Source organism: Ochotona princeps, chromosome 33 (assembly GCF_030435755.1).
Source record: "Ochotona princeps isolate mOchPri1 chromosome 33, mOchPri1.hap1, whole genome shotgun sequence".
In the NCBI taxonomy this organism is placed as follows: Eukaryota; Metazoa; Chordata; class Mammalia; order Lagomorpha; family Ochotonidae; genus Ochotona; species Ochotona princeps.
The window spans coordinates 3364264-3389294 of record NC_080864.1 but is presented as its reverse complement, the minus strand read 5'-3'; the positions used below and the strand labels follow the sequence as shown (position 1 = coordinate 3389294).

Here is a 25031-nt window from a genome sequence, read left to right as displayed (position 1 = left end):
GGGCCGCTATAAGCCTGCATGTCACTCTGGTCCTTTTCTTTCTGGCCCTGGCGACCAAGGGCGTCCCTGCCCCAGCGCACTGTGCCTGCTTGGCGCCTGCTTGGCCCCTGACTGAGCCCCCCAGCCCCCCAATGGCATGGCCACCAGATGAATGGCAAGCCTCAGGCCAGGAAGAAGGGGATGCTGGCGGCCTGAGCCTCAGGCAAGCAGACAGGCAGGCAGATGGGCGTGGGTCCGAGTACCTTTAAGGCAGCATCTCTTGGGGGTCTTCCTGCTGGCGCCCTCCAGCTCCAGGCCCATGTCGTCTGGATCTTGCCCCTCCTCCTTCACCGCCTGGGGACGTGAAGTTGGAAGAAGGACAGTCAGGACCAAGGCAGGTAAAAGCCGTGCGTGGGGGGCGGCCACACCAAAGACATACACGGGGGAGCGTGTGTGGCCACAGGCACGTGTGGCCACAGTCTTGCCCACAGAAGGGAGAGGGTGGGAGTGAGGGCGCCGGAGGGTCCACAATCACCACACCACGCCCAGGCTGCCAGAGAGAGAGAGAGAGAGAGAGAAACAGAGGCTGTGCCAGACGGGTCTGGCTCCCGGCCACCCAGCAAAGGGTGGGTGGCGGGGTGGGGATGGCGCTCCTTTCTGGCAACAGGTCATCCAGCACCCTACCACGCTGCCTGCGGTCAAGGCAACAAGAGCTGGACGCTGGACACAGACACGATGCACCTGCTCTTCACACACACACACACACAGAGTGGATGTTGGAGGACATGGCGGGTGGGGACAGGTATTCAACACACCAAGCCCACGCCATGACAAGGAGCTTTCAAATGGCCTTTGACCGGGGCAGTCCCTGGCGGAGAGCATCCCCCAAGTTCAAAGGTCCAAGTCCAAGGGACGGGTGTGTGTGTGTGTGTGTGTGTGTGTGTGTGCAGGGACCCCTGCCCCCAACCCCTCCTCTCTTTCCGGAGACCCATGCTTGAAGGATGCGGACACAGGAAAGCACTTGCCCAAGGTCACCGGGGCCACTCAGGAAACGGGACTGCCTTTCGGGGGGAACATCTTTATTTTTTTTTTGCTGGGGGGAGGGGAGGGTGCAGCGGCCTTCTAGAAAAAGAAGGGTTAGCAAGGGTCGGGGGTGGGGTGGGGACAAGCAAGGCGTAGACCACCAGGCAGGAGGGGGAGCAGTGCCGGGGCCAAGGTCACACACACGCAGAGATCGGAGCAATCCCCCTTTTTAGAAAATCGTCGTGCTGTTGAGGCCGGGACTGCTCCGTCCACGGTGTCACCCCAAAAGTGACAGAACCCCGCTGTGGGGGTGGGGGTGGGGGGCGTGCCCCTCGGGGCGCCCCGCAGCCTCACCTTCTTGAGGCGCTCCATGAGGGCGCTCTTGTTGCCGCCCGTGTCCAGGTTCCGCTTCCTCAGCTCCGCTCGCAGCTCGATCACCCGCAGTTCGCTCAGCCGCCGCGTCGTCGTCCCGCTCTCCGACACGGCGGCGGCGGCGGCCGTGCCACACCCGGGATCGCCCGGCTCCGTCAGCGTCTCCGCCATCCTCCGCCTGAGCCAGCAGCTTAGCTGCGCTCAGCCGCTCATCGTCGTCCCCGCGCCGTGCCAATGGCCGCGTCCGCGTCCGCAACGACGGCGACGGCGGCTCGGGGTACAAAATGGCGTCGCTTGAGAGAAAAAAAAAAAAAAAAAAAAAAAAAAAAGCCTCCTCTTCTTCCCGCCCCTCTTAGCGACCGCGCATGCGCGCAGACCCCATAGCAACCAGCTCGCCCAACCACATACTTGCCCCTCTCCGCCTCAAAGCGCAGGCGCAGAGGCTGCAGCACGCACGCGCACCGCCCCTTAGCAACCAGCTCGCCCAATCATACAGTTGCCACCCTCCCCAGCTCACGGCGCAAGCGCGGAAGCGGCAGTACGCATGCGCGCCGGCCTCGCTCTGGGGATGTCTCTTCGAAGCCGCGCGCGTCTGAGTGTCCGCTCCGCCTCTCCTGGAGGCTCTCCACTACGCATGTGCAGAGGCGACCGGGCGCGTCGGGCGCGCGCCGCCGGCGCCTGCGCACAAGGCCGGCGCGTCGGGCGGCTGGAGCGGTTCCCTCTCAGGCGGCGCCATTTTGTGTCTAGAAGCCGAGCTCAGAAAAAAAAAAAAATAAACAAGCCCCGGGCCGGTTCTGTGGGGGAAGTGGACAGCCGAGCCAGGGTTCCTGGAATGGCGGAGACTCTGTCGGGCCTGGGAGATTCGAGTGCGGCGGGGACGGCGGCTCTGAGTTCCGCGTCGTCGGAAACCGAGACGCGTCGCCTGAGCGACTTGCGGGTGATCGACCTGCGGGCGGAGCTGAGGAAACGGAACCTGGATTCGAGCGGCAACAAGAGCGTTCTCATGGACCGGCTGAAGAAGGTGAGGCGGCGGCTGCGGGGGGCGGACCGGAGGGCGCTGTCGGGGACCCCCCCCACCACCAACATCCCCCAAAGCCGCGGCCTGCTCTGGCGTCTCTTGTTTGGAGAGGCGGAGACGGGGGGAGAGGGAAGGAAGGAAAAGGAACAAGGAAGAAATCATGTGGGAGCGCGGGGTCCCCAGGGACAGAGGGTCTCAAGCCGCTTCTGTGAGCTCGCTTGGCCAGGGCACCCCGAAATCGCACTTCCGGGGCCAAGTTAAGAAAGGGACTCGGCCAAGGTCAGCGTGCCAGAAAGCTGGGTGGTGCTGGGGGAGTTGGGGTTGGAATCCGGGTTAATGGTGCTGGGTGACGGGGTGAGGTGAGGTGAGGTGGGGGACCCCCCCCCCAAAAAAAAAGGCCGACGAAAGGGGTTTGACAGCTCTGCCTTGGAGGTGGTGAGGGTTGGGGGGCCGCGGTCACAGGGTGGGCTTCCTTGGGTGGTCGGGTTTTCTGTTGTTCTTTTCCTGCAAAAGAAAAAGAAAGGAGGAGGACAGAAAGAGAAAGTGCTTTGTTGGGGGGCGCCAGCCAGGCCCTGGGGCTCTAACCCACCTCCCCCGCCGAGCTGCACCTGCTGGGCAGTGGTTAGAGCCCCTGGGCGAGCTTGGCCAGCTGCTGCGCCCTGGCCTCCCGGGTCACCCCCCCCCCACTCGCAGCAGGGGTTTTGTTGTCACCTGCAGGGGAGGGGGTGCTGTGTGGGTGTTTTGGGGTGTCTTGGGGCCTCCTGGAAGCTCCAGCTTGGGTTCCCGGTGACGTGGTAGAGGGGGCAGGCTGGCCAAGGGATGGGGGGATTGGGGTCCCCGGGAGATGACCGAGTGAGAGCAGGACCCCGTGGCCTTCCTCCTGTCTTCTTGGGGAGGGAGATGCCCACCCGATTGCAGTCAGGGTCCTTTCTCCTGGTTTTGTCTAGAGCAGAAGGTGGGGGAGGCATCCGGAGCCTGTCAGGTGGCTCGCCTGAGGACGCTGCCGGCCTGCGCAGTCAGGCGCTCCAGGAGTTTCAGAGGGCCCGGGCCCTGTTCCGGGGGGGGGGTGTTTTCATTCTGACTTGTTTGAGAGGCAGTGGGACAGAGCTGTCGTATTTGCCTGTTCACTCCCAGGTACCTGCGCAGCCAGGTGCAAGCTGGGAGCCAGCCCCAGGCACGTGGGCCCTCAGCCCTGCTAGGCGGAGGTGCATCAGCAGACAGTGGGCATGGAGAAGCAGAGCTGGCACGTGCATCCAGGTGCTCACGCGTAGGATGCGGGTTCCCCATGCAGCTGCCTGTCTGCTGCAGGAAACACAGCATGTGCCCACGGGCTACTGCAGTGAGGAGAGGAAGGGATGCCAGGCACTGTGTTCACGGCGGTGGCATGGCAGCATCACCGTTTGGGACTGGTTTGCCACTGTTTGCCGGGTGCCAGGCACTGACTGAGTGTGGGCAGTGTCTGCAGGATGAACGGTGCCGGCTTGCAGTAGAAGCCGGGCCACCTAGCACCCCAGAGCCGTGGCTTTGGAGCCAGCCTTGTGTGTGATCGTGGGGACTTAGAGTGAGGCAGGTAGCTGCTGGTCCCTGGCCCGCCACGCACTGGGGGCTCCTCCGTGGCGGCCTCAATGGAGTTGCCACGGGGTTGGCATCGCTGTCTGGAGTTCATTTTCAAGGATTCAGTGGCCAAAAGGCAGAGGTAATGTCCATTTGCTCGTTCACTCCCCAAATGGCCTTAGGAACCAGTAGCTTCCCTGGGGCTCTCCCACGTGGGGGCGCTGGCCCAGGGAGCTGGATGGGAAGTGGGGCAGCCAGGCCTGGAAATGGCCCCCACCTGGTATGCTGGTATCGTTGACAGTGGTTTTACCCACTGTGCTGCAGCGCTGGCCCAGTTTTTGAAGTCTTTGCCATGGGGAATGGTGTGTTCAGTGCTTACTTTGCCTAAGCAATAGTCTGAGTACCAGCTTTGCCAGGTGACTAGCCCCGTGTCCTAGAGGCCAAGGGAAGCTCCGTGGTGGCTGAGCCTGCCTGAGCCTGGCCCGGTAACTGCTGGAGCCATCGGAGCCCTGTGCGGCCAGGTGGAGGTGCTGGCCCGGCTCTGGGGGTACCTTTGGGGGTAACTTGTTTGCTTTGCCTTTAGGCCATCGAGGATGAAGGTGGGAATCCGGACGAGATTGAAATCCCCTCGGAAGGAAATAAGAAGGCTTCCAAGAGGTCTAGCAAAGGTACCACGGGGGCGGGGGGGGGGCCTGAGCGGCGCTTCCCCTCCGTGGGCTCGGCCAGGGGGCGTGGGATGCCACCCGGGGCAGGGGCTCGCGGCGACTTGCCCTTCGTCGCACCGTTCGCCCCTTTGGGTAGAGCGCATTCGGGAGCGAGGCCTCGGTGGCTTCACCGTGCGGCAGGTGGCTTCCCCCGAGGGCTGCCTGGCTGAAGCGGTTCCACGGCACGCTCAGGACTTTGACCTCAGCCATGCTGCTGCCTGGGGCTCACACTCTGGCCCCCTGGCCTTCGCTTGAGCCCTCTGGCTGCCCCGTCTGCGCAGGCACGGCCTGCTAAAGGACAGCTGCTGTCCCTGGCACAGGTGCTCAGCCCCCTGCACCCTGGGCTCCGTGCTGGCAGGACTGCGCCCTGCGCCCCGGCCCCAACTTTGTCCTCAGTGGCTTCCCGCGGTGACATTCTACTGCTCACGGCAGGAAGAAGCGACGGCAGCCACAGACTGGCTGTGTTGTCATCCGGGCAAGTGAAGGTCCTGTTAACTCGGCACCCCAGCCAGGTGTGGGGCCTGGGGCCTGGTCGGGGTTCAGGAACAGACCTGTCAGCCACAGCATCTGGGGTCCCCATGGGCCCTCCTCCTGCAGAGGAGTCACGTGCTGGGCTCACGGTGTGTTGTCTTCCATCTCAGCTTTGGGCCAGGGGCGGTGGTGTCCTGGAGAATACGCCGAGGGAGGCAGTCACCCGCGGGGCTCAGCCTGCAGCGCCTGCCGTGGCTCAGCGAGCAGGACCTGGCCCTGAAGGCTTTTGGGGGTGCGCGTCAGGCCAGCAGTGGAGGCAGCTGTTACTAAGAACGGGGCAGCTGTTGGAGGCCGCTTGCCCGTCTGTTGCACGGCCTGTCCCGCACACGCTCACTGCTGTTGTGGAGCAGCTCGCTGGGCACCTGCCAGCTGCCTGGGGAGGTGCGGGCCCGTGTTCACCGCGGCCAGGGCTGTCTGCGGAGGAAGGGCTGCTAGGCTGCTGGCGACTGGCACTGACGTCAGGCAGGGCTCCGACGTTTACTTTTGAATTTTAATTGGTTTTTACCAAATTCGGTATTCATGGAGACATTTCTAAGAATATGGTGCCCTCTTCCAGCCTCCTTCCTGCCTGCCAACATCCTGCTTTAAAATAGCTGCTGTCGGGTTGTCCCCGCTTGTTTGTGTGTGCAAAACGTTGGACGGTAGATACTGCCTGTGTGGGTGCTATGTAGGTGCTGTGTGGGTGCTGTGAGCTGGGTGGGTGCTGTGTGAGTGCTGTGAGCTGGGTGGGTGCTGGGTGGGTGCTGTGTGAGTGCTGTGAGCTGAGTGGGTGCTGGGTGGGTGCTGTGAGCTGGGTGGGTGCTGGGTGGGTGCTGTGAGCTGGGTGGGTGCTGTGTGAGTGCTGTGAGCTGGGTGGGTGCTGGGTGGGTGCTGTGAGCCATGTCACCTGTGTAGGGGTGCACGGTGTGTGGCAGGATTTTGTCATGTTCGTGTGCATTGCTCGCAGGCAGGCAGCCTCTTGCTGTGTTCAGCAGGGTGCCTGCCGGGCCCTGTGCCTCCGCAGTCCTGCTGTTCCCCCGCAGTCCTGCTGTTCCCCGGGCAGCTTCGGGGCATTCTGCCTGCAGGGCTGCCCTGCCGTGCTCTTCTGACATAGCTTGTGGGGAGTGGATTTTATTTTACGGGAAATGTTCCCTGTGACTTCTAGGTTTTGTGTTGTGTTTCGCAAGGCACCCCCTGACGTTAGTTATTCCAGCCGTGATGGAGTCTTCTTCGCATTCGGTGTTTAATTCTTTTAGCGCATATTTTGCATGTGATGGGAGTGTGGCAGGAAGCAAAGGTGGCACGTGTCTGTCGTCCGGAAGTCGCCGTGCGGCTGTCGGTCCCGTCGGCACCGGCAGGAGCGAGGCCAGAACGCGGGTGTCCTTACGGCTACTCGGACTTGGTCTGGAGTTTTTTCTTCCTTGCCGAGCCGTAATTGGTCTTTCTCTCGAAGCTTACAGATTAGCTTTTGCTGTTCTTCGGTTTGAATTATTCAGAGATCTACCCATTTCACTGAATCATTTTTTGCTACCTTGTCAGATTTTTTTTTTAAGGATTTATATATTTTTACTTGAAAGCTAAACTTACAGAGAAATGGAGAGCGCTGTGTACCTGCCGGCTTGCGCATGCCGCGCCGGCCGGGCTGAGCAGCTTGCCCCGGGGTCCCCGTGCCCCAGCTCGCCCACCACGGTACCCGAGTTGGCGCTGAGTGAGCGAGCTCGTGTGGCTTTGCAGTTCTAGCAGGCCTACCCCAAGGCTGTCCACGCCCTCGTGGTGGCTTCACACCAGTAATGTGTCGAGCAAGATCTTGTCGTTCCTTGTTTGCAAAGCAGGATTTATTTAGGAAAATGGGGGCAAGGGGCTCCCCGCCATAGTGGCAGGAGGAAAGACCCCAGGTAATGCTGGAGGTGGCATCCTCCTTTTTTTCTTATCTACATGTTAGAATTCTCATTCCTTTTTCTTTTTAATTGGGAAGTCAGATTCACAGAGAGGAACATCTTTCATCCGCTGGTTCACTCCCCAAGTGGCCACAGTGGCTGGAGCTGAGCCGATCTGAAGCCAGGAGCCAGGAGCCTCTTCCTGGTCTCCCACGCAGGTGCAGGGTCCCAAGGCTTTGGGCCATCCTCCACTGCTTTCCCAGGGCACAGGCAGGGAGCTGGGTGGGAAGTGGGGATGCCAGGATTAGAACTGGCGCCCATATGGGATCCCAGTGCATGCAGTGTGAGGGCTTTGGCTGCTAGGCTACAGCACCAGGCCCGAGATGGTGTCTCTTTTGCACCATCCAAGGGGAGTTACTCAAAGGACAAAATCCTTCGCAGTAGCCTCTGGTTTCGCATCAGACCTTGTTCAGCGTAGTCTGAACTAATTGTCTGCAGTAGATGGCGCCACAGTGAGGTCATCACGGAAGGTCCTGACTGTTCTGTCCTGTTGGGGGCGCTGGGCGACTGGGCAGCCAGCCGCCTGTTTGCTAATCCTGGGCTGCTCCCTGGAGGAGAGTTCCAAGAATGGCGTAAGGCCTTCCTTCCTGGATGTCCTCCGCCGGGGTCAGACTTCCACTGCCTGCGCCTCGTTCTGTTGACGGAGTCCCAAGTGCTAAAGCATTTCCCCAGGGCAGCTGTTACGTAACCACAGCTGGAGAGACCGTCTCCTGCTTCAGCTAACCTTGGACCTTGTTGAACTCAAGCTGCTGCTTCTGATGTTTAAGCTCAAAAAGAAAAAATTACAAGATCGCGTGGAGCTTTCACCTGTTGGGTCTCTCTCTGTTTTTAAAGATTTATTAGGTTTTGTTGTTGTTGTTTTTGTTGTTGTTGGAAAGTCAAATTTACAGAGAGGAGGAGAGACAGAGAGAAAGGTCTTCTGTCCACTGGTTCACTCCCCAAGCAGCCACAATGACTGCAGCTGAGCCGATATGAAACCAGGAGCCAGGAGCCTCTTCCGGGTCTCCCACGCAGGTGCAGGGTCCCAAGGCTTTGGGCTGTCCTCTGCTGCTTTCCCAGGCCACAAACAGGGAGCTGGATGGGAAAATGGGGCAACTGGGATATGAGCCTGTGCCCACATAGGCTCCCGGTGTGTGCAGCGCAAGCCCTTTTGCCACTAGACTAGCATGCCTGGCCCTGCTGGGTCTCTCACGGGAGATGCAGGCGCTGTTTCCCGACAGAGCTGCTGGCGAGGTGCAGACCCCCGCCCCTGTCTGCTATCTTGTTCTCAACTTGACCTGCATTATTTTGGGTTCTGCCGTGCTTCCCTGTGGGATCCAGTTGATGCTTCCTCCCTGTCTCAGCCAGCGGCAGGGGCTGGCCTCCCGAGCCCCCCACTAGGGGGAGCAGCACCTCGCCGTCTCAGCCAGGGGAGACCTGGAGACTGCGTAGTAGCCCGTTCACCCTCAGGTCTTCTCCCTTCCGGGATGCTTGAATGCCATGTAAGGATTTTCTTCTCTGTTTCTGCTTTAATGCGGAAGAGCGAGCTCCCTCTGCTGGTTCACTCCCCAGATGTTGGTGGGAGCCGCGGCTGGGGGCCGGAACGGGTCCAGGTCTCCAGCTGTCAGCAGGGTCCCGCGCCTAGCTGAGGTGGGTGGGCTGCGTCAGGGAGTTCCCTCTGTGGGAGCCCGGTACCCCGCCCGCGTCTGCAGGGTGCCACCAGAGCCCTGCCGGTTTTATCTTGCTGTGTTGTGTTTTGTGTGGCAGTGGTGACTTCTCGTTGCCTTCTTCCTCTGTTCCCTGCTGGGAAGACCTAAAGTGAGACAGAAACACAGGTATGGAGGAAAATGTGCTAAGCTACTTGGAAATTGTAAGGCTCCCGAGAGAAGGTAGCACCAACATGAAGAAACAGCATGACAGCAGGAGACCCTCTGGCGCGGAACAGACGGCAGTGAGCACACTTCCTGTCCCCCAGTGGGGCCGGCAGCCTGGGGCTCAGCTGGCCGCCCGGCATCGTGCAGGCACCAGTGCGAGGCCCAGCTGTCCACTTCTGACCCGCCTGCCTGCCCACACAGCCGGGAAAGCAGCAGAAGTTGGTTCAAGTGCTTGGGCCCTGGCGTTCCTTGGGGAGACCCCGAAAAGCTCCTGGCTTCCTGCTAGCCTGCTTGTCTATTCTGATCATCCGGGGCGTGACACAATGGGTGAAAGAGTCAGTCTCTCTCTCTCTCTCTCTCTCTCTCTCTCTCTCTCTCTCTCTCTCTCTCTCTCTCTCTGAAATGCTTCTCTTTCAAATCAGTAAGGTTTGGGGTTTTTGTTTGTTTTTGATCCGACGCGCTGTCTCGGGGGCTGAGTTCTCACCTCGCAAGTATCAGGATCCACATGGATGCTGGTTCCTGTCCCAGCTGCTCCACTTCCCGTCCAGCTCCCTGCCTGTGGCCTGGGAAAGCAGTGGGACCCTGCCCCCGCCTGGGAGATCCGGAAGAGGCTCCTGGCCCCAGATGAGTTCAGCTTTGGCCATTGCAGTCACTTGGGAGTGAAGCAGCAGATGGAAGCAGGTTGGCAGTTGAAGGTGGCCTGGCCAGTCCAGCCACTGCTGGCAGCACCAGCATGCTGTGACCTGTTGGCATCCTGGCCGCACCGCCTCTTCTGCAGCTCCTGGCAGTGTCCTGGCTGACCGGCACGGTGGCTCACAGGCTCGTGCCGGTTGCTCCACTGCTGATCCAACTCCCTGCTCATGGCCTCTGAGAACGGCTCAGGTCCTTGGGCCCTGCACCTGCGTGGGAGCTCCTGGCTGCTGGCTTTGGATCAACTCAGCTTGGCTGTTGGGGAGGAGTGAACTAAGTCTTTAAAAATGCAGGCAACCCTGCTTCCCATCCAGCTCCCTGCTTGTGGCCTGGGAAAGCAGTTGAGGACGGCCCAAAGCCTTGGGACGCTGCACTCACAGGGGAGACCTAGAAGAGGCTCCTGGCTCCTGGCTTCGGATCGGCTCAGCTCTGGCTGTTTTAGCCACTTAGGGAGTGAACCATCCGACAGAAGATCTTCCTCTTTGTCTCTCCTTCTCTCTTTATATCTGACTTTCCAATAAAAATAAATATTCATACACAGTGCACACACTTGTGGTTGCTGCAGGTCCTCTTTCTGTTTCCAGAGTCTGAAAGTGGCAGGGAATTGTGGGGAAGAAGACCTAGCAGGGCGCTGGTTAGATTGCTGGCTGCGGAAGAACGTGGCGGGGCCGACGGAACAGTCCTGCTGGAGCCCCAGTCCCTGCCGCCCGCCTGGCTCCTGCGCTCATTGCCCTGCCCCTCAGCCCGGGGGGCGGCAGGTGGTGGCCCCTCTCAGCCACAGCGAGGCATGGAGGGAGTGCCCAGTCTTGGCCTCAACTGGGCATTTGAGGAGGGAATTGGCGGGTGGAGAATCTCTCTCATTTCATTCTGTCTGCATTTCAACCAGCTGAAAAGAAAACATTTTAAAAATCCATGCCGAGCTGTTTGTAGCTTGTTCAGTGAAAAGGTTGCGCAGAGCTGCGGTGTGGAGCCCCCTGTCATCGCCATGGTCTTCCCCGGCACCTGCAGGCCGGCACCGTCGGCGGGAGCAGGAGCTCCCTCAGCTCGGCTTGTTGGTGCTGCACACACTAGGTCATGTCTGTGGGAGAGGGTGCTTTACAGGCCCCAACTGAAGAGTAGCCTGCTTGTGGGCTGGCGTCACGGAGTGGGCTCCTGCTCCTGCAGTAGATGGGGCCTGCCCTGGGAGGGTCCTGCGAACAGGAAGGCCCTTCGTGGCTTTGGGAAAGAGCGTCTTGTTGATCTCATGCAGTATCTGCTTGTCTCTTCAGGGAGGAAACCGGAAGATGAGGGAGTGGAGGACAATGGGCTCGAGGAGAATTCTGGGGATGGACAGGTATGTGCAGGCCTGTCGCTGAGTCGTTTGGAAGGGTGGACGCCGGGAGGCTGTCACATGAAGTTCTTGGAGGATGGATGCCGGCTGGGCCGTGACGTCCTGGGAGGGTGGCCACCGGCTGGGCCGTGACGTCCTTGCCTCCGCTGCAGGAGGATGTGGAGACCAGCTTGGAGAACCTGCAGGACATTGACATGATGGACATCAGCGTGCTGGACGAGGCCGAGATCGACAGTGGGAGCGTGGCGGACGGCATGGAGGAGGACGACGCCGACCCCCTCCGGGAGGCCCTGTGTGACGGCAGAGAGCTGGCGGAGGCGGAGCTGCTGCCCGAGCCCGCTGTAGGTAACTCGCCAGGGCAGTGCCACCAGCGTCCCAGTGGGTGGCAGGTGCCCGTTTGGTAGAGTTACTGCTTCAGTCTTCACGTGCCAGGGTCAGAGGGTTCTACACACGTGACACGGTGAGAGGCTTACCGAGGCCAGCTGGCGGCCACTAGCATTGGAGGCAGTAGCTCCCGTGTCCCTGCGACCTGGCTGCCGTGACGGCGCCGAAGGGGTGCGGTGGTCGCATGCGGGCTCCTGGAGCTCCACTAGCAGATGCGAGGCACGAGGGCTCCTGGTCCATGGACGTTGGTCATCGGAGGTCCTGTGGGCCTGTTCTCCAGCTGAGGCAATGGAGGGTGGCCAGGGAGGGGAGAAATACTGCAGGCAGCTACACCGGCTCACGCTGACTCGTGCGGGCTGCCACGTGGGCTTGGCAGCGGTCACCATGGAATGTGATTTACGTGGGGGTTCGTGTCTGTCCAGGTCAGTGGGAGGCCACGGAGATGACCAGCTGTGTGGCACCTATGGTAGCTCCGAGTGCTGATCCTGGGGTGCCTTAGCCCTGGCGTGGGGACCTGCCCACGTGCCTGGTGCCAGCCCTCAGCGGGGCCCTTACCCCACGTGCTTCTGTGTCTCATCTTGGACCTCGTCCAGAGTGTCCTCAGTGGGAACAGCCGCTCTTTTCCAGTGGGGCTGGGGCTTGGGGGCACGGCTGGACGCAGACGGAGCGCACAGCCTGGATGGGCTGCGGAGCCGTGTTTACCTGGCAGGAATGGCCGCAGCGTCCGGCTGCGGGGCGCCCAGCTTGGCTCCTGGGCTCTGACTGCTGCTTTTCCCTGCCTGTATAATAACAGCTTGTAACAGAACCCTGGAACCTCCTCCACGTGCATAGATAATGGTGGAGTAGTTGTCATTTCGTGAAAATAAGATGGCTGACTGCCTTGTTGGTTTGAAAGGCAGAACAGCAGAGAAACAGGGAGGCAGATCTTCAACTGCTGGTCTGCCCCAAAGGGCTCCAGGAGCCAGAGCTGCATCTAGGGCTCCCATGTGGGGGACGGGCCCTTGGATGGACTGTGGCTGACATCTGACACCTCTCGGGGTTGGCATTGGTGAGGCCAAATCCCAGATACTGCGTTGTGGGGTGCTCAGGAGATGGCTGCCCGGGGCGCAGTCCCCCGCAGCGCCCATTGGCCCCGAGAACAGACACTGAAGCCCTGTGTAAGTGCCTGACGCTCTGGGTTACAGAAGGGACCAGCTTGGAGAAGCTCATAGAGCTCACAGTGCATAGAGCAGCTGGCCGTGCCCGTGGTTGGCAGGCAAGCTTGTCTGCTGCCTGTGGTGGCTTCCTAGCTGGAAATCCTCCCTAGTTCCTGCCTGCAGGAACTCGCCTGGCCCCGGCCTAGAGTCATGCAGCCTGCCTGGAGTCACGCCCAGCGTGAGCAGGCCCTGTGGAGTTAGGGACCTCCCAGCCAGCACTCTGGTGTTGAACAGAGATGAACTTGAAAGGGCTGATTGGACAAAAGCCAGCTCCAAGGATGGTTGCAGGCGTGGCACAGTTGCCCCAGATGTCCCAGGAGGGGTGGAAGGAGTAAGGGTGGTGGTGGTGGTTTTTGTACTATTTGACCTTCTTGGTGAGTCGATCTTAGTTCAGGGAAGCTGACAGTAAACTATACTCACTGTAAGACAGTGGAAAAAGTCTGCTCTGAAAATCTGCTCGGTTTACAGGGTTCAATAGCAGGCGACCCCAAATCTTGGGAGCCACCAAGCACCGGGACCCCTTTCTGTGTCTGGGGAGCCCTTTGCCTGGCTGGGCAGAGTTGGCCTGGGAGAGAGGAGTGTGCGGCCTGCCAGGCTGGCTTGGGCTGGGCCGGCCCTTTCCACACACGTGGCTTTGGGGTTGATGCCACGGCACAGATTCCAGGGTGCTGTTTGCAGTCTGGACCACAGTCCCGGCCTTGGGGCACCGTGGCTTGGGCTGAGGGCTCACTGGCCAGTTAGAAGTTCCTGGAACAGCAGTGCCCACATGCAGCGCCGCAGTGAGCCCAGAGAGCGCCTCTGTTCCTTCTGTACACCGGGCTCCCTGTGGGCAGGAGGCGTCCTAGCCCCGCTGAAGGTGGCCCTGTGCAGGCGGCGTGGTGGAATTGTCCCGCGCCAGGGCTGCTAGCGTGTCTGCAACCCGCTGGAAGGGATGCCACACGGGACTGCCCAGGCTGGCGGCCTTGCAGCACACAAAGGTACGCGGGGTCGCCTCGTGTCGCCGTGCGGACCAGGTCTGCCCTTGTGTTGCAGGTGGAGGACAAGGAGGTTGTAAACAATGTGGATACGTCATCGTCTGACTTCACTATATTACAGGTAAATGGTTTTGTGTCTCAATGTTGGCATCAAAGTTTAGGCCGGCGTGGGTAAACAGCTGATCCGGGCCTTTTGCAGCAGCTGGGCATCGCACCCACTGTGAGGTTGGTCACCTCGTTGGGGTCTCCGTCGGCAGGGCATGCGTTCTCACCTTCCTCCGTCCCCAAGGATGACCTCTCAACTCTCCGTGTGGCTGGCGTTCTCGCTCAGGCCACCGCACGGGCAGGGCAGCATCCTTCGTGGTGGCCGCCCCGCACAGGCTGTCACATGGCTAGGAGGGGTGCCCCTGCCCAGGGCACAGGACGGGCGGCGTGGGCAGAGCAGCACCGGGCACGCAGGCACAGGGCGGCCCTGGGCGTTGTTCCCACAGACACTGCCCGATCTCTCGTGAGCCCTCTGTCAGCCTGGCTCTTGTTCAGCCTGTGTGTAAGTAGGACGTCGAGGGGAACTAACTTAGGTTTGCTTTCGTAACTGTGGGTCTTCTCTTCCTGCCGCACTGCAAGAAGGAAGCGGGTGAGATGCGTTGCCTTCAGGACATGTTCTGTGAGGGGGTGAACATGGGGGTTGCTGTGTCAGCCTGCCCTGTCCCCCCATTCTTCCTTTTAATTTCCCCTGTGCTGCCGCCAGGGAAAAAGCTGGGCAAAGGGCAGACTGCAGGCACCCCGAAGCCCAGGACCCCCTGCTGGCCTCTCATCCTCCTGAGGGCCGTTCTGGGCCGCGGCATCCTGGTTAGAGCAGTCCACCCAACGCCCTTCCCAGAGGCAACCAGAGAAGGACTCCGAGAAGCCTTGTTGGGGCGGCCATGGCCCGGCTTCATTCCCAGCAGGGTGGGCTGTGGGGAAGGTGGGAGATGGCCTGGGTCACAGCCAAGGGCAGGACAGGAAGCAGGGAAAGGGCCAGCGCCTCCCAAGAGCCAGGGAGCCTGCACTGCAGCAGCAAGGGGCCAGCGGGTGGGGCGGGGATGAGAGGCAATGGCCGGCGCTGGGCACTGTTCACGGATGTGCCCAGATACCAGCCGTGTTCTCCGGAGGAGCAGCGTCAGCTCCCCAGGCCCCTGGCCAGGAGCACATGTGGCCCGGGGTGGGGTGGGTGGGTGCCCGGGTTGGTGCCTTGGCCGTTCCCTTCCGGCTGGATCCCGTGGTTCGGGTGGTTCAGGGCCGGCGCCATCCCTCAGGCACCATCTCATTCATGTTATTTTGTTGCAGGAAATTGAAGAGCCATCCCTGGAGCCAGGTACTGTTAAACGAAAAACTTAGCAGCGGGGGTTTGGAACCATTCTAGTTTTCCACCTTCTCTAATTTGAATCCTTTGATTTTGCAAGTTGCCTTAACTGTAGTGTACCTTGTTCTAAGGGCTGCCGGCCCAGAGCATACCAGGAGCATAGAGATTGGAAACCCACCATATCACAAGATCTGTGGCAGTGGTGCCTCACGGCTGCACACGCGCACTGGTGAGGGGACGCGCCTGGCGCCTTTGGGTGCAGGGCAGGCTTGGAGCGGAAAGAGCGTGCATGCCTCCTCAGAGTTGGTCCTCGCGGCGGCCCACAAAACAGATCTTGTGATATCGGGCAGGACCCGAGCTGTGTGGTGTTTGGTGCAGGCAGTGCAGGCAGTGCTAGGGGGACACGTGTTCCATCTCTGAGCCCTGACTGGATTCCAGAAGAGAGAGAGCTGCCTCGCGACACTCGCAAACAGAGCCCGCTTGCCTTCTGGACCGTGGCATCCCAGCGCCCGGAGAAGAGATTTTCGCTCTCACGTCCGACTCCTGTCACTAAAGAAACGCAAAGCATGTGGAAAGGAGCCGATCAGTCACGGCGTGGCACTCAGTTCAGCGACTTGCTCTTCGGAAGCTCAATGTGGAAGAGTCATATATATGTACTCGGCGACAGAATGAAGACTGCCAAGAATCAGCCAGAAGGTTTTGGGGGTTAAGTCTCTGGGATCCTTTTGTCTTCCATGTAGCGTAGAGGCTTGAGCTAGCAGTCGGTCGGAGCGCAGCTAGGAGCGCAGCAGCGTAACCGTGTGTCCCGCGGGTTTTCCAATCTCTGTGTAGCTAGCGGTTCTCTGCGTGTGAGCGTGGCCGCCGTGCCCGTGCCGCATTTGTGATTGCTTTATTTCCCTGGTAATTAAACCTTGTGCCATTCTATTCCTGTTAAATCCGTAGAAAATGAGAAAATACTCGACATTTTGGGGGAAACTTGTAAATCTGAGCCAGTAAAAGAAGAAGGTTCCGAGCTGGAGCAGCCATTTGCACAGGAAACAAGTAGCGTGGGGCCAGACAGGAAGCTTGCGGAGGAAGAGGACCTTTTTGACAGCGCTCATGCTCATGCTCATCCGGAGGAGGAGGAGGAGGCATTGGAGGAGGAGGAGGAGGAAGAGGGAGATTTAGATTTGGCCAGCGAGTCAACACGAGCTCAGTGGAGCGAGGCAGAGCCCCGGTTAGCCGCGGGGAGGGAGCCCGTGGAGCAGACAGGCGGAGGAGGCGCCAGGACGGACTGTGAGCCTGTAGGGCTAGCGAAGCCAGTTGGGCAGAGTAGCGCGGCGGCCGCCGAGCCCGCGGAGCCCTCTAGCCAGGAGGTCGCGGAGGCGCCCACGGAAGCCCCAAGCCCAGAGCCCAGAGATAGCAAAGAAGACGTGAAGAAGTTTGCTTTTGAAGCTTGTAATGAAGTCCCTCCGGCTCCTAACGAGTCCTCAACCAGTGAGGGCGCTGATCAGAACATGAGGTTTGTTGTTTCTCAGTTTTAGACCAAGACGCTATCTCCTTTTCATGGGTCATTAATGCCACGCCTAAGCTGTTTTGTCTGCGATTGGCCGGTCTGCCAGGCTGCCGAGGCCCTAGTCCACCTCTAAAGAATGTTTGATTTCTTTATTTATTTTACACTTGATTATATAATCTTTTTTTGTTTGTTTGTTTGTTTTCTTTTCTCAACCTATCATGGTTGTTTTCTTTAATTCTTCCTAATTATCTTTTGCCCAGCAGAATTAATTAACTCCTGTGGGTCTGAAATCTTATGGTTAGGTCAGATTTGCAATACCAGTTTGTCGGGGTGTTTTTTCAGAACTAAATTGCGGGTAGGTATGCGACCTCAGCACACGCTTGGTGCCTTTGAGTTGGCCTCCCGTGTGCTGCTGCGTCCGGCCTGACGCTGCCTATTCTCTCTAGCTCTGTGCACGAGGACTCGGAAACGAAGCGGCTGTCCAGAGAGGAGAAGGGTAGGTCGCCGCGGGCTGGCAGGGCCCCTCTGGGATCGCATGCTGCGACTGTCACCCCCTGTGTCCGGGGCCTGAGCCCTTGGAGCAGATCGGGACCTCTGAGTTTGGGCGCTGCTTGGGTGCCGGCCCCTGCCGCTCCGTGTTTGCGGTTCATTGGTTCCATGAGCCATTACCAGAACTGCGTTCTAGAAACAGGCAGCAGACGTACCGATGAGTAGCAAGAAGTAGCCACGGCCACCGTCCCCTCCTGCGGGCTAGCTGCCCGATTGCATGGCGTCCCAGGATGCCAACTGTGGCCCTGCCAGCCCTGACTTGAGCTGCCAGCCGTGTGTCTGGCCAAGTCATCTGGCAGAGTTCTGCTGAAGGCAGTGACCGGACCTCGCCCCCCGCCAGCTGAGTTGGGGACAAGTGGGGACGTGTCTGCTTTGGGGATGGGCGTCTTGGTTCGTGACTTTCGGGGGTTGTTTTTGTTTTTGTTTTATAAAGTTTTATTCAGTTTATTACAAAGTCAGATATACAGAGAGGAGGAGAGACAGAGAGGAAGATCTTCCGTCCGATGATTCACTCCCCAAGTGAGCCGCAACAGCTGGTGCACGCCGATCTGAAGCCGGGAACCAGGAACCTCTTCCGGGTCTCCCACACGGGTGCAGGGTCCCAAGGCATTGGGCCGTCTTCGACTGCTTTCCCAGGCCACAAGCAGGGGGCTGGATGGGAAGTGGATCAGCCGGGATTAGAACCGGCGTCCATATGGGATCCGGGCCATTCAAGGCGAGGACTTTAGCTGCTAGGCCACGCCGCCGGGCCCTTGGGGGTTGTTTTTGATGGAGAACTCTTATGCCACAGGTCGCAGCAGTTGTGGCCGGAATTTCTGGGTTAGCGGGCTGTCGTCTACGACCAGAGCTACAGACCTGAAGAACCTCTTCAGCAAGTACGGGAAGGTGAGCACCACAAGCCAGGCCTGTGCCCACCTGTGGGGGTCCTAGCGCCCCCTGCTGCCACTGTGGGGCTGCTCCCAGGCCCACGTCCACTGTGGGTCGCCTGCCCCGCGACTTTGTGTGCCTCCAGTCCCATGTCTTAGGCACTGCGGCCAGGACAGCTGCTAGTGTCAAAGCGGGGGCAGCTGATGGCCCAGATAATCTTGGCCGTGGGCATTCCTGCCCCTCGAGCTTGCCTCTCCTTCCCCTCAGAGGGGCGTCTTGGGCTCCACACGGAGGCCGCCTCCGGACCCTTCTCGTCTGCGACACCTGGTGGTCCCCCCGAATCAGCCTCTGGAAGAGCAGACCACCCGCTCTGTGTCTGCCCTCTTTACTGATGTCCGGGGCTCACGGGAGGAGACCCTGAGCCGTAGCTACCAGCCCCTGGGCTGCAGCAGCACGGAGGGGTGCTAGGTGCGCCGTGCCTCTCCCTGTGGGGACCCTGGCTGGGGTGCTCGCCATGCCCCACGGGGCAGTGTTGCTGCTCAGCCTGTGATGTCTTGGGTGCACCTTCGGTTGATGAGGACACAGTGAGCCAGGTGGCCTCTGCCGCCACAGGCAGGTGCTCCTCGGCCAGGAGGCCGAGCCGAGCCACTCACTTCCCGCAGCATCCTGAGAGCTCGCCTGTAGAGGACACCTCACCAGCTCTCAGCTGCGTGCAGGCGCACGGCAGAACCATGGCTCTTCCTTCCCTTCGCTCTGCTCCTCCGCACTGCAGCCGGGTCCCTCTGGCAGAGCCGACGTGCCATGGGGTGCTTGTAGGAGTGCGGAGACAGCCTTGTCCTGCCAGGGCCTGCCCCTGCCACATGTCCTTGGGCTGGGGCTGGGCAAAGCTGTGCCCTCTTCCCTGCCTCCCCAGTGGCTCAGCTCCTGGAACCCTGGGGCTGTGTTGCGGGAGCAGGTGTGGGACTTCGAGTTCAAGTCATGGTACCTGCCTGCCTTTAGGTGGTGGGCGCCAAGGTGGTGACAAATGCCCGGAGTCCTGGAGCCCGCTGCTACGGATTTGTCACTATGTCCACAGCAGAGGAGGCGACCAAGTGTGTCAACCACCTGCACAAAACAGAGCTTCATGGGAAGATGATCTCCGTGGAGAAGGTGCGTGCCCGTGGGCTCTTGGCTCAGGATTGCTGTCTCGGGATACGCTCATGTGCTAATGCCTGCCGTGCCTGGGTGTTGCAGGCCAAAAATGAACCCACTGGGAAGAAAACCTCTGACAAAAGGGACAGTGAGGGGAAGAAGGAGAAGTCGAGCAACAGTGACAGGTAGCTCTGGGCCCCGCCTGGCCGCAACCTGGGCGGGAAGGCTTGAGCCGCCTGGGCAGTGGGGTGTCCTCAGCAGGCATTGGCACCCACTGTGCGGCCAGGGGCTGGCCAGCTGCCCTAGACGCCCCCTCTGCCTGCAGGGCTGCCAATGTGCGGAGGGACGAGAAAGCCGACAGGAAGGAGGAGGCCCGCAGGAGTGAGGATGGGCCTGGCGACAAGAGTAAGGACCCAGACGAGCAGAAGCCGGGGCCCTCGGACCCATCCCGGGCTGCCAAGTCAGGTAACTCCCTTTGTGGCATCGAGATCCGAGCGGGCTGGTTGCGTTGCTGTTTGGGTGTTGGTTCTCATCGTGCCTGGGCCCTTGTCCCCTAGGGAGCCGCGGCACCGAGCGAACTGTGGTCATGGACAAGTCGAAAGGAGTGCCCGTGATCAGCGTCAAGATGTCAGCGTCCAAAGAGCGAGTGAGTGGCCTGGCCCGAGGCCCCCGGCTCTCCTCCCTCTGCCACCAGGGCGCTGCTCGCTGCCACAGCAGCCAGGCTTTGCACCTGTCCAAATATGTGGGAAGCTTGTACTTGGGGTGGGGGGCAGCGCAAGCACACTATAGGAGCAGGGAGCAACCTTGGGGTCCCTGGGTTTGGCTTTAGGTGCCTGGCCCACTCGGGGAGCCAGGGCTGAGCACTTGGGCTGCGTGTGCAGGCCACGTTGGTGCTGCCTGGCGTGTTGGGGAAAGCGTGTCCCACGCAGGACGAGCCAAGCAGGGAGCCTCTCGCCGGGCAGTTCCGGTCTCCACACTGGCTCGCTGCACAGACACGGCTGAGGGTGTTCCCTTGTCCCTGCCTCCCTGATGTTGTATTTTTGTGAACTAGGCCTCCAAAAGCCAAGACCGCAAGTCAGCCAGCAGGGAGAAGCGGTCCACCGTGTCCTTCGACAAGGTCAAGGAGTCTCGCAAGTCCAGGGACTCAGAGTCCCGCAGGTGAGTTTCACAAAGCAAACCCAAACCTCACAGCCGAGCTGGGCAAGGAGATGCCCAGGGCCTCGGGAAGTGATGGGCGGCTTGGGCAGCCTCCCCTCGCTCATGTCCTGCCAGAGTGCAGCCAGCTGGGCAGCCGCCCCGAGGGAGAGCTTCTGCAGCCCTAAAGGGAGCTGTTCAGGAAGTTGAAGGAATTGAACTTCTGCACTCTGGAAAACCACACAGGTGGGAATAGAAGCCGTGACAGCAGGTCCCAGAGAGCTCAGCCAGGGTGTGAGAACATTCACTCGCACCCAGGCACAAATTGGGGAAGCAGACGCGCCGTCGGGGTGCGCCCTTTTTCTTCCAGCACTGTCATTGTCTGGGAAGCACAGTGGGTGCTTGTTCCGTGGCATCCTGTGGGCATGCTGGGGTAGGGTGCAGGGCACTCCATGCAAGGAGGCCACACCTACTGGTGTGAAGTGAGGCAGCCTCACACGTATCCGTGGGTGTGAATACTTGTGTCTGAAGACATGCTGACATGGGATCCAAGGTGTCAGCCGTGCTGTGACAGCCACCCTGCACAGCGTCCTGCGCCAGCCCTCGGTTGAAGTGCCCGTTGTCAGACACCCGGAGGCCAATTGTGGCGTTCCAGAAGCAGGCTCTGTCTTAGCTGGCTGCCGTGTCCGGGAGGCTGGGGTCCAGGTCACGGCCCAGCGACTCCTGCACGTGAACTCCCACCCTGCTCTGTCTGCCAGCGTTGGCCCAACTGGGAGCAGGTGCTCGCCTCCTGCGGGGGCTTGGGAGGCAGCGGTTCTGGCTGCCCCCCCAGGGAAGGGTGGTGGTCCAGGACAGGGTCCCCCATGCTGGGTCTGCCCCTGTGATCCCGCCTGGGCGGCCGCTGCGCTGCCTCCACGGCTGCTGTCCCTCCACAGGGAGCGCGAGCGCAGTGAGCGGGAGCAGCGCCTGCAGGCTCAGTGGGAGCGCGAGGAGCGCGAGCGGCTCGAGTTCGCCCGCGAGCGGCTGGCCTTCCACCGGCACCGGCTGGAGCGGGAGCGCATGGAGCGGGAGCGGCTGGAGCGCGAGCGCATGCACGTGGAACAGGAGCGCCGGCGTGAGCAGGAGCGCATCCACCGGGAGCGGGAGGAGCTGCGGCGGCAGCAGGAGCTGCGCTACGAGCAGGAGCGAAGGCCGGCCGGGCGGCGGCCCTACGACCTGGACGGCAGGTGTGTGGGCCTCAGAGGTCTCTGCTTCGGTGGGGAGCTGAGCATGGGCTGAGCTTAGTGAAGATGGGCTTGGGTCCCCCGCAGCTAGTGGGCTCTCGGGCTCTGTGAGCAGGCAGCCAGAGGCCACCAGGCACCTCCTAGGGCCCTATCCGGGCCAGGGCCAGCTTGATGTTCTAGAACATATTGACAACAGAAAAGACCAAGACAGCCAGGCCTGACCGTCTAAAACTGGGGGACTCGGCCAGCATGCTTGCGGCTGGCCTGGATCCTGCTTGCCTTCCCTTTGCTGTATAGCTTAGCAGGCATGCTGCTGTGGGGCCCAGTGCCTTCCGGGTCCACCGTGGTGCTCTGTTGAGGCAGCCCAGTTGTGTGCTGCTGCCCAGTTGTGTGCCGCGGGCCCCTGCTGTCCTGGGAAAGCCAGGGCCCTTCTGCCCGGGTGGGACCGATAGAGCACAGACCAGGAGCCCTGGGCGCGGGCCGGGCCATCTGCTGCTGCCTCCAAGGGACGCATCGTGTGTTCTTTGTCCCCACGCAGGCGTGACGACACCTACTGGCCGGAAGCCAAACGGGCTGCGCTGGACGAGCGCTACCACTCAGACTTCAACCGGCAGGACCGTTTCCATGACTTTGACCACAGGGACCGGGGCCGCTACCCCAACCACTCGGTGGACAGGTATGTGGGGGCCCTGCGTGCGCCGGGGCCGGGGCCATCTCTGACTGGGAGCAGCCCTGGGCGCGCTCTACCCACTTCAGCCGCATGTGGGGCCAGCCACGCATCCCCGGCCTCGCGCCAGGCAACGCCTACGGCGTCGGCCTCTGCTGGCACTGCTCTCTGCGGTGGTTTGATTTGAACTCCCTTTTTCAGGAGAGAAGGTTCGCGATCCATGATGGGAGAACGAGAAGGCCAGGTGAGTCGGGGCCACGGCTCTGCTGCCTTCGCTACAGCGCGCCCCTCGTCCCGCCTCGCGAGGTGGGGCGTGCAGCACCCCTCTGCCGGAGGGATGTAGCTGGGTGTGTGTGTCTTGGCCTTCCATCCAGACTCGCCCTAGAGTTCTCGGTCCCCTTGCCTGGGGCTCCGCGGGCCATGTGAGTGACCACGCGTGTCTGTAGTGCTGCTGTGTAGCTGTGTCCCCCGCCCAGGCCTGCCGTAGCCGCCCTCTGTTTGCACAACAGAAAGTGAGGGCGCTCGGGCCAGGAGGCCCGATTGCAGAATTGGCACGAAGCTCGGTCTCCCTGCCCCTGCATCCACTGGGGTTCAGGCTGTCCCGGCAGGGCCATGCCTGTGGTGTTTGCTGACACCCTGCAGGTCCCTCCTCTTCCCTGCCAGCTTTTCTTGACTCCTGCATGTGGCTCGCTTTTGAACCTTACGCCCACCTGCCTCGCTTCCTTAGTGTCGCTGAGGGGACAGCCCTTCAGCTCTCCCAGGAGAACCTGAGGGAGCCTTGGTCCCTGCTTAGGGAGTGATTGAGATGCAGTGCCGTGGAGCGCCAGCCTGGATGAGGTTTCTGCAGGCAGGGGAGGGCAGCCAGTAGTGAATGTCCAGGCTGCAGAGCCAGAGTTGGGGAGGACAGGCCCCAGGGAGCCTCTGCCCACGTGCACCAGGGCAGGAGGGCGTGATGTGTGCCATGTCACACCTGGGCTCTCAGGTGCCAGCTGCCTTTCCTTGCTGCCCGGGAGGGGTGGCACACTGGCCCCAGTGACCAACGCCGACATTGGACCCAAGCCGTCCTTCGGGACCTGGTGAACCTAGTGTGGGTTGGAGAGGAGGCGGCCGGGCAGGTCTGAAGTGACAGGGAGGGAGGCTGGTCCTGAGAGGCAAGCCTTGCCACGCGTCCCCACCCCGTGTGGGCGCTGAGCCGAAGGCCGAGACGCAGCGTGACAGGCATGAGCTCTGCCTTGCCGGACGCCCGTCATCATGCGCAGGTCTTGGAGAGGGGTCACCAGGGGAGATTGCAGGCTTGTGGTGCTGTGTGCTCTGGGCACATGAATGCAGATTGACGAGACAGTGGAGTGTGCAGAGGGGCCGCTCTGGCGCTGTTCACCTGTGTCGGCTTGTGAAACAACAGCCCCAAGGGTCGTGGCCCCCATGAGAGTCAGGGTAGAGCCGTCTCCCCCCTGCACAGACAACCTCGGGGTAAACATTTACCTTCACCGTGCAAAACTGGGCATTGGGTGGCAGCTGCTTCAGACAGCAGGTGGGACAGGCTCAAGAACCCACAGCCTGCTGGCCACACAGCTTACAGAAGCCAGGACTCGGAGCAGGGAGTGGGTGGTTGGCCTAGTGGACAGGACTCTGCAGCTGTCCTGCGCCAAACTTAACAGGAGCACCAGGCTTTGGAGGGGCCCTGGGGACTGAGATCCCAAAAAGGGCACGATGAAGTCACACCGTGGTGGTTTACTCCTGTGTAGCTCATGGAGATCATGCCATCCGTGGCATCCCGCTCAGGGACAAGGGGCCGCGACGTGTATGTAGCCGTGTCCTTGTCAGAAACACTAGTACAAGGTCGAGGTGTATAAGCTGGGGTTCCTTCAATGGTTGCCACAGTCAGGGCCAGGAGCCAGGAGCTGCATGCAGGTCGGCTCTGTAGACACAGGGCTAAGCACTGGAGCCATCTTGCTCCTGAGCAGGGAGCTGGAGCCACGGGGCGGCTCTCCCAGAGGCTGCCAGAGAGTGCGCACCCGGACCCCTGGGCCCGCCTTGCACTTGCTATTGTTGGTGTCCTGCCTGCCCCCCTCCTGCCCAGGGGCAGCCCCTGTGGCCGCCAGCTTCCCTGGGAGGCTCCGGGCCTGGGCCTGTTTCCTGACCTTCCCTTCTGGTTCTTTCCTGTGCAGCATTACCCCGAGCGCCACGGAGGACCCGAGCGCCACGGCCGAGACTCCCGTGACGGCTGGGGCTACGGCTCAGACAAGAGGATGAGCGAGGGCCGGGGACTGCCCCCGCCCCCAAGGTTTGTGTCCCCCACCTCCCACGTCAGCTGGTACGCAGTGAGCACCCAGGCCCCAAAGCCCACCCCTGCACCCCTGCGCGGAGGGGTGAGGCACACCTCATCCTGGAAGCCGGAGCCTGGGCAGCCCAAATCAGAGATGTCTCTTTCCAAGGGGCAGACGTGAGTGGGGGGACCACAGCCGGCGGCTGGAGGATGAGCGGGCATGGCAGGGTGCCCCCGACGGTGGCATGGTGGACCGGGATCACAAGCGGTGGCAAGGTAGGGGAGCATCTCCTGCTGGGACCCGGGTGGCAGGGGGCCCCGTGCCCAGGGCTCCAGGCACAGCATGTCCTGTATCCCAGGTGGAGAGAGAAGCATGTCGGGCCACTCGGGGCCAGGCCACGTGATGAGCCGGGGAGGCCTGTCAGGGTAAGGGGCCTGCCCACGCCTCCCATGCCTCCCTCCTGCTCAGCCCCCGTGGGTGGCGGGGTCACTGGGGACCCTGCCAGGCAGCAGGGAACTCCACAAACCGAGGCCTCTGTCTGTTGCAGGCGGGGCAGCTTTGCGCCTGGTGGGGCCTCCCGCGGCCACGTGATCCCGCGCGGTGGCATGCAAGGTGGCTTCGGAGGACAGAGCCGGGGGAGCCGTCCCAGCGACGCCCGCTTCACCCGCCGCTACTGAGCCCCCGGCTCAGAGGGCCCTGGGAGTTACCACAAACCTTGTACAAATCATTTTTTTATCTGCTGCCACATTCTAGCTAAATACAATGTGAATTTGTTTCCTGTTTTTGTTCTCGTTTTTTGTAATAAACGTGTTTCTGTTCATACACTTTAAAG

At 61.1% G+C, this 25031-nt stretch overlaps 2 protein-coding genes across 4 annotated transcripts in view; one reads left to right on the top strand and one right to left on the bottom strand.

Annotated features, from left to right (window-relative positions):
* The window catches only part of SAFB2 (scaffold attachment factor B2), a 95960-nt gene that overhangs the window by 19079 nt on the left and 51850 nt on the right, over positions 1-25031 (bottom strand). The window contains exons 2-3 of one of the 2 annotated variants that reach the window (XM_058657799.1): positions 1357-1638; positions 243-333 (exon numbers count right to left, since the gene is read on the bottom strand). In XM_058657799.1, the coding sequence (XP_058513782.1) occupies positions 243-333; positions 1357-1545 (280 nt within the window). In that variant the 5' untranslated portion in view covers positions 1546-1638. Of the gene's footprint in view, positions 1-242; positions 334-1356; positions 1641-25031 lie in introns of those variants that run through there. The other variant, XM_058657798.1, reaches the window with a different exon arrangement.
* Positions 2029-24884, top strand: SAFB (scaffold attachment factor B). 2 transcript variants are annotated; one of them, XM_004595609.2, is made up of 21 exons: positions 2029-2395; positions 4530-4614; positions 10909-10973; positions 11123-11311; positions 13583-13645; positions 14851-14878; positions 15809-16367; positions 16808-16857; positions 17701-17795; positions 18777-18926; positions 19011-19093; positions 19234-19373; positions 19466-19554; positions 19960-20066; positions 20978-21268; positions 21804-21941; positions 22134-22176; positions 24101-24216; positions 24374-24474; positions 24558-24624; positions 24747-24884. In XM_004595609.2, exons 1-21 carry the CDS (start codon positions 2207-2209, stop codon positions 24874-24876), a joined length of 2778 nt encoding a protein of 925 aa, XP_004595666.2. In that variant the 5' UTR covers positions 2029-2206; the 3' UTR covers positions 24877-24884. The 2 variants fall into 2 exon arrangements, with proteins under 2 accessions (XP_004595666.2, XP_036353982.2); XM_036498089.2 differs by having other exon boundaries at positions 24368-24474.

Coding starts and splice junctions, on each gene's coding strand:
- SAFB (XM_036498089.2), top strand. CDS start 2,207: ATGGCGGAGACTCTGTCGGGCCTGGGAGATTCGAGTGCGGCGGGGACG. Junction 11,312..13,582: donor AGCTGCTGCCCGAGCCCGCT/GTAGGTAACTCG, acceptor CTTGTGTTGCAG/GTGGAGGACAAGGAGGTTGT. Junction 19,094..19,233: donor AAGTCGAGCAACAGTGACAG/GTAGCTCTGGGC, acceptor CTCTGCCTGCAG/GGCTGCCAATGTGCGGAGGG.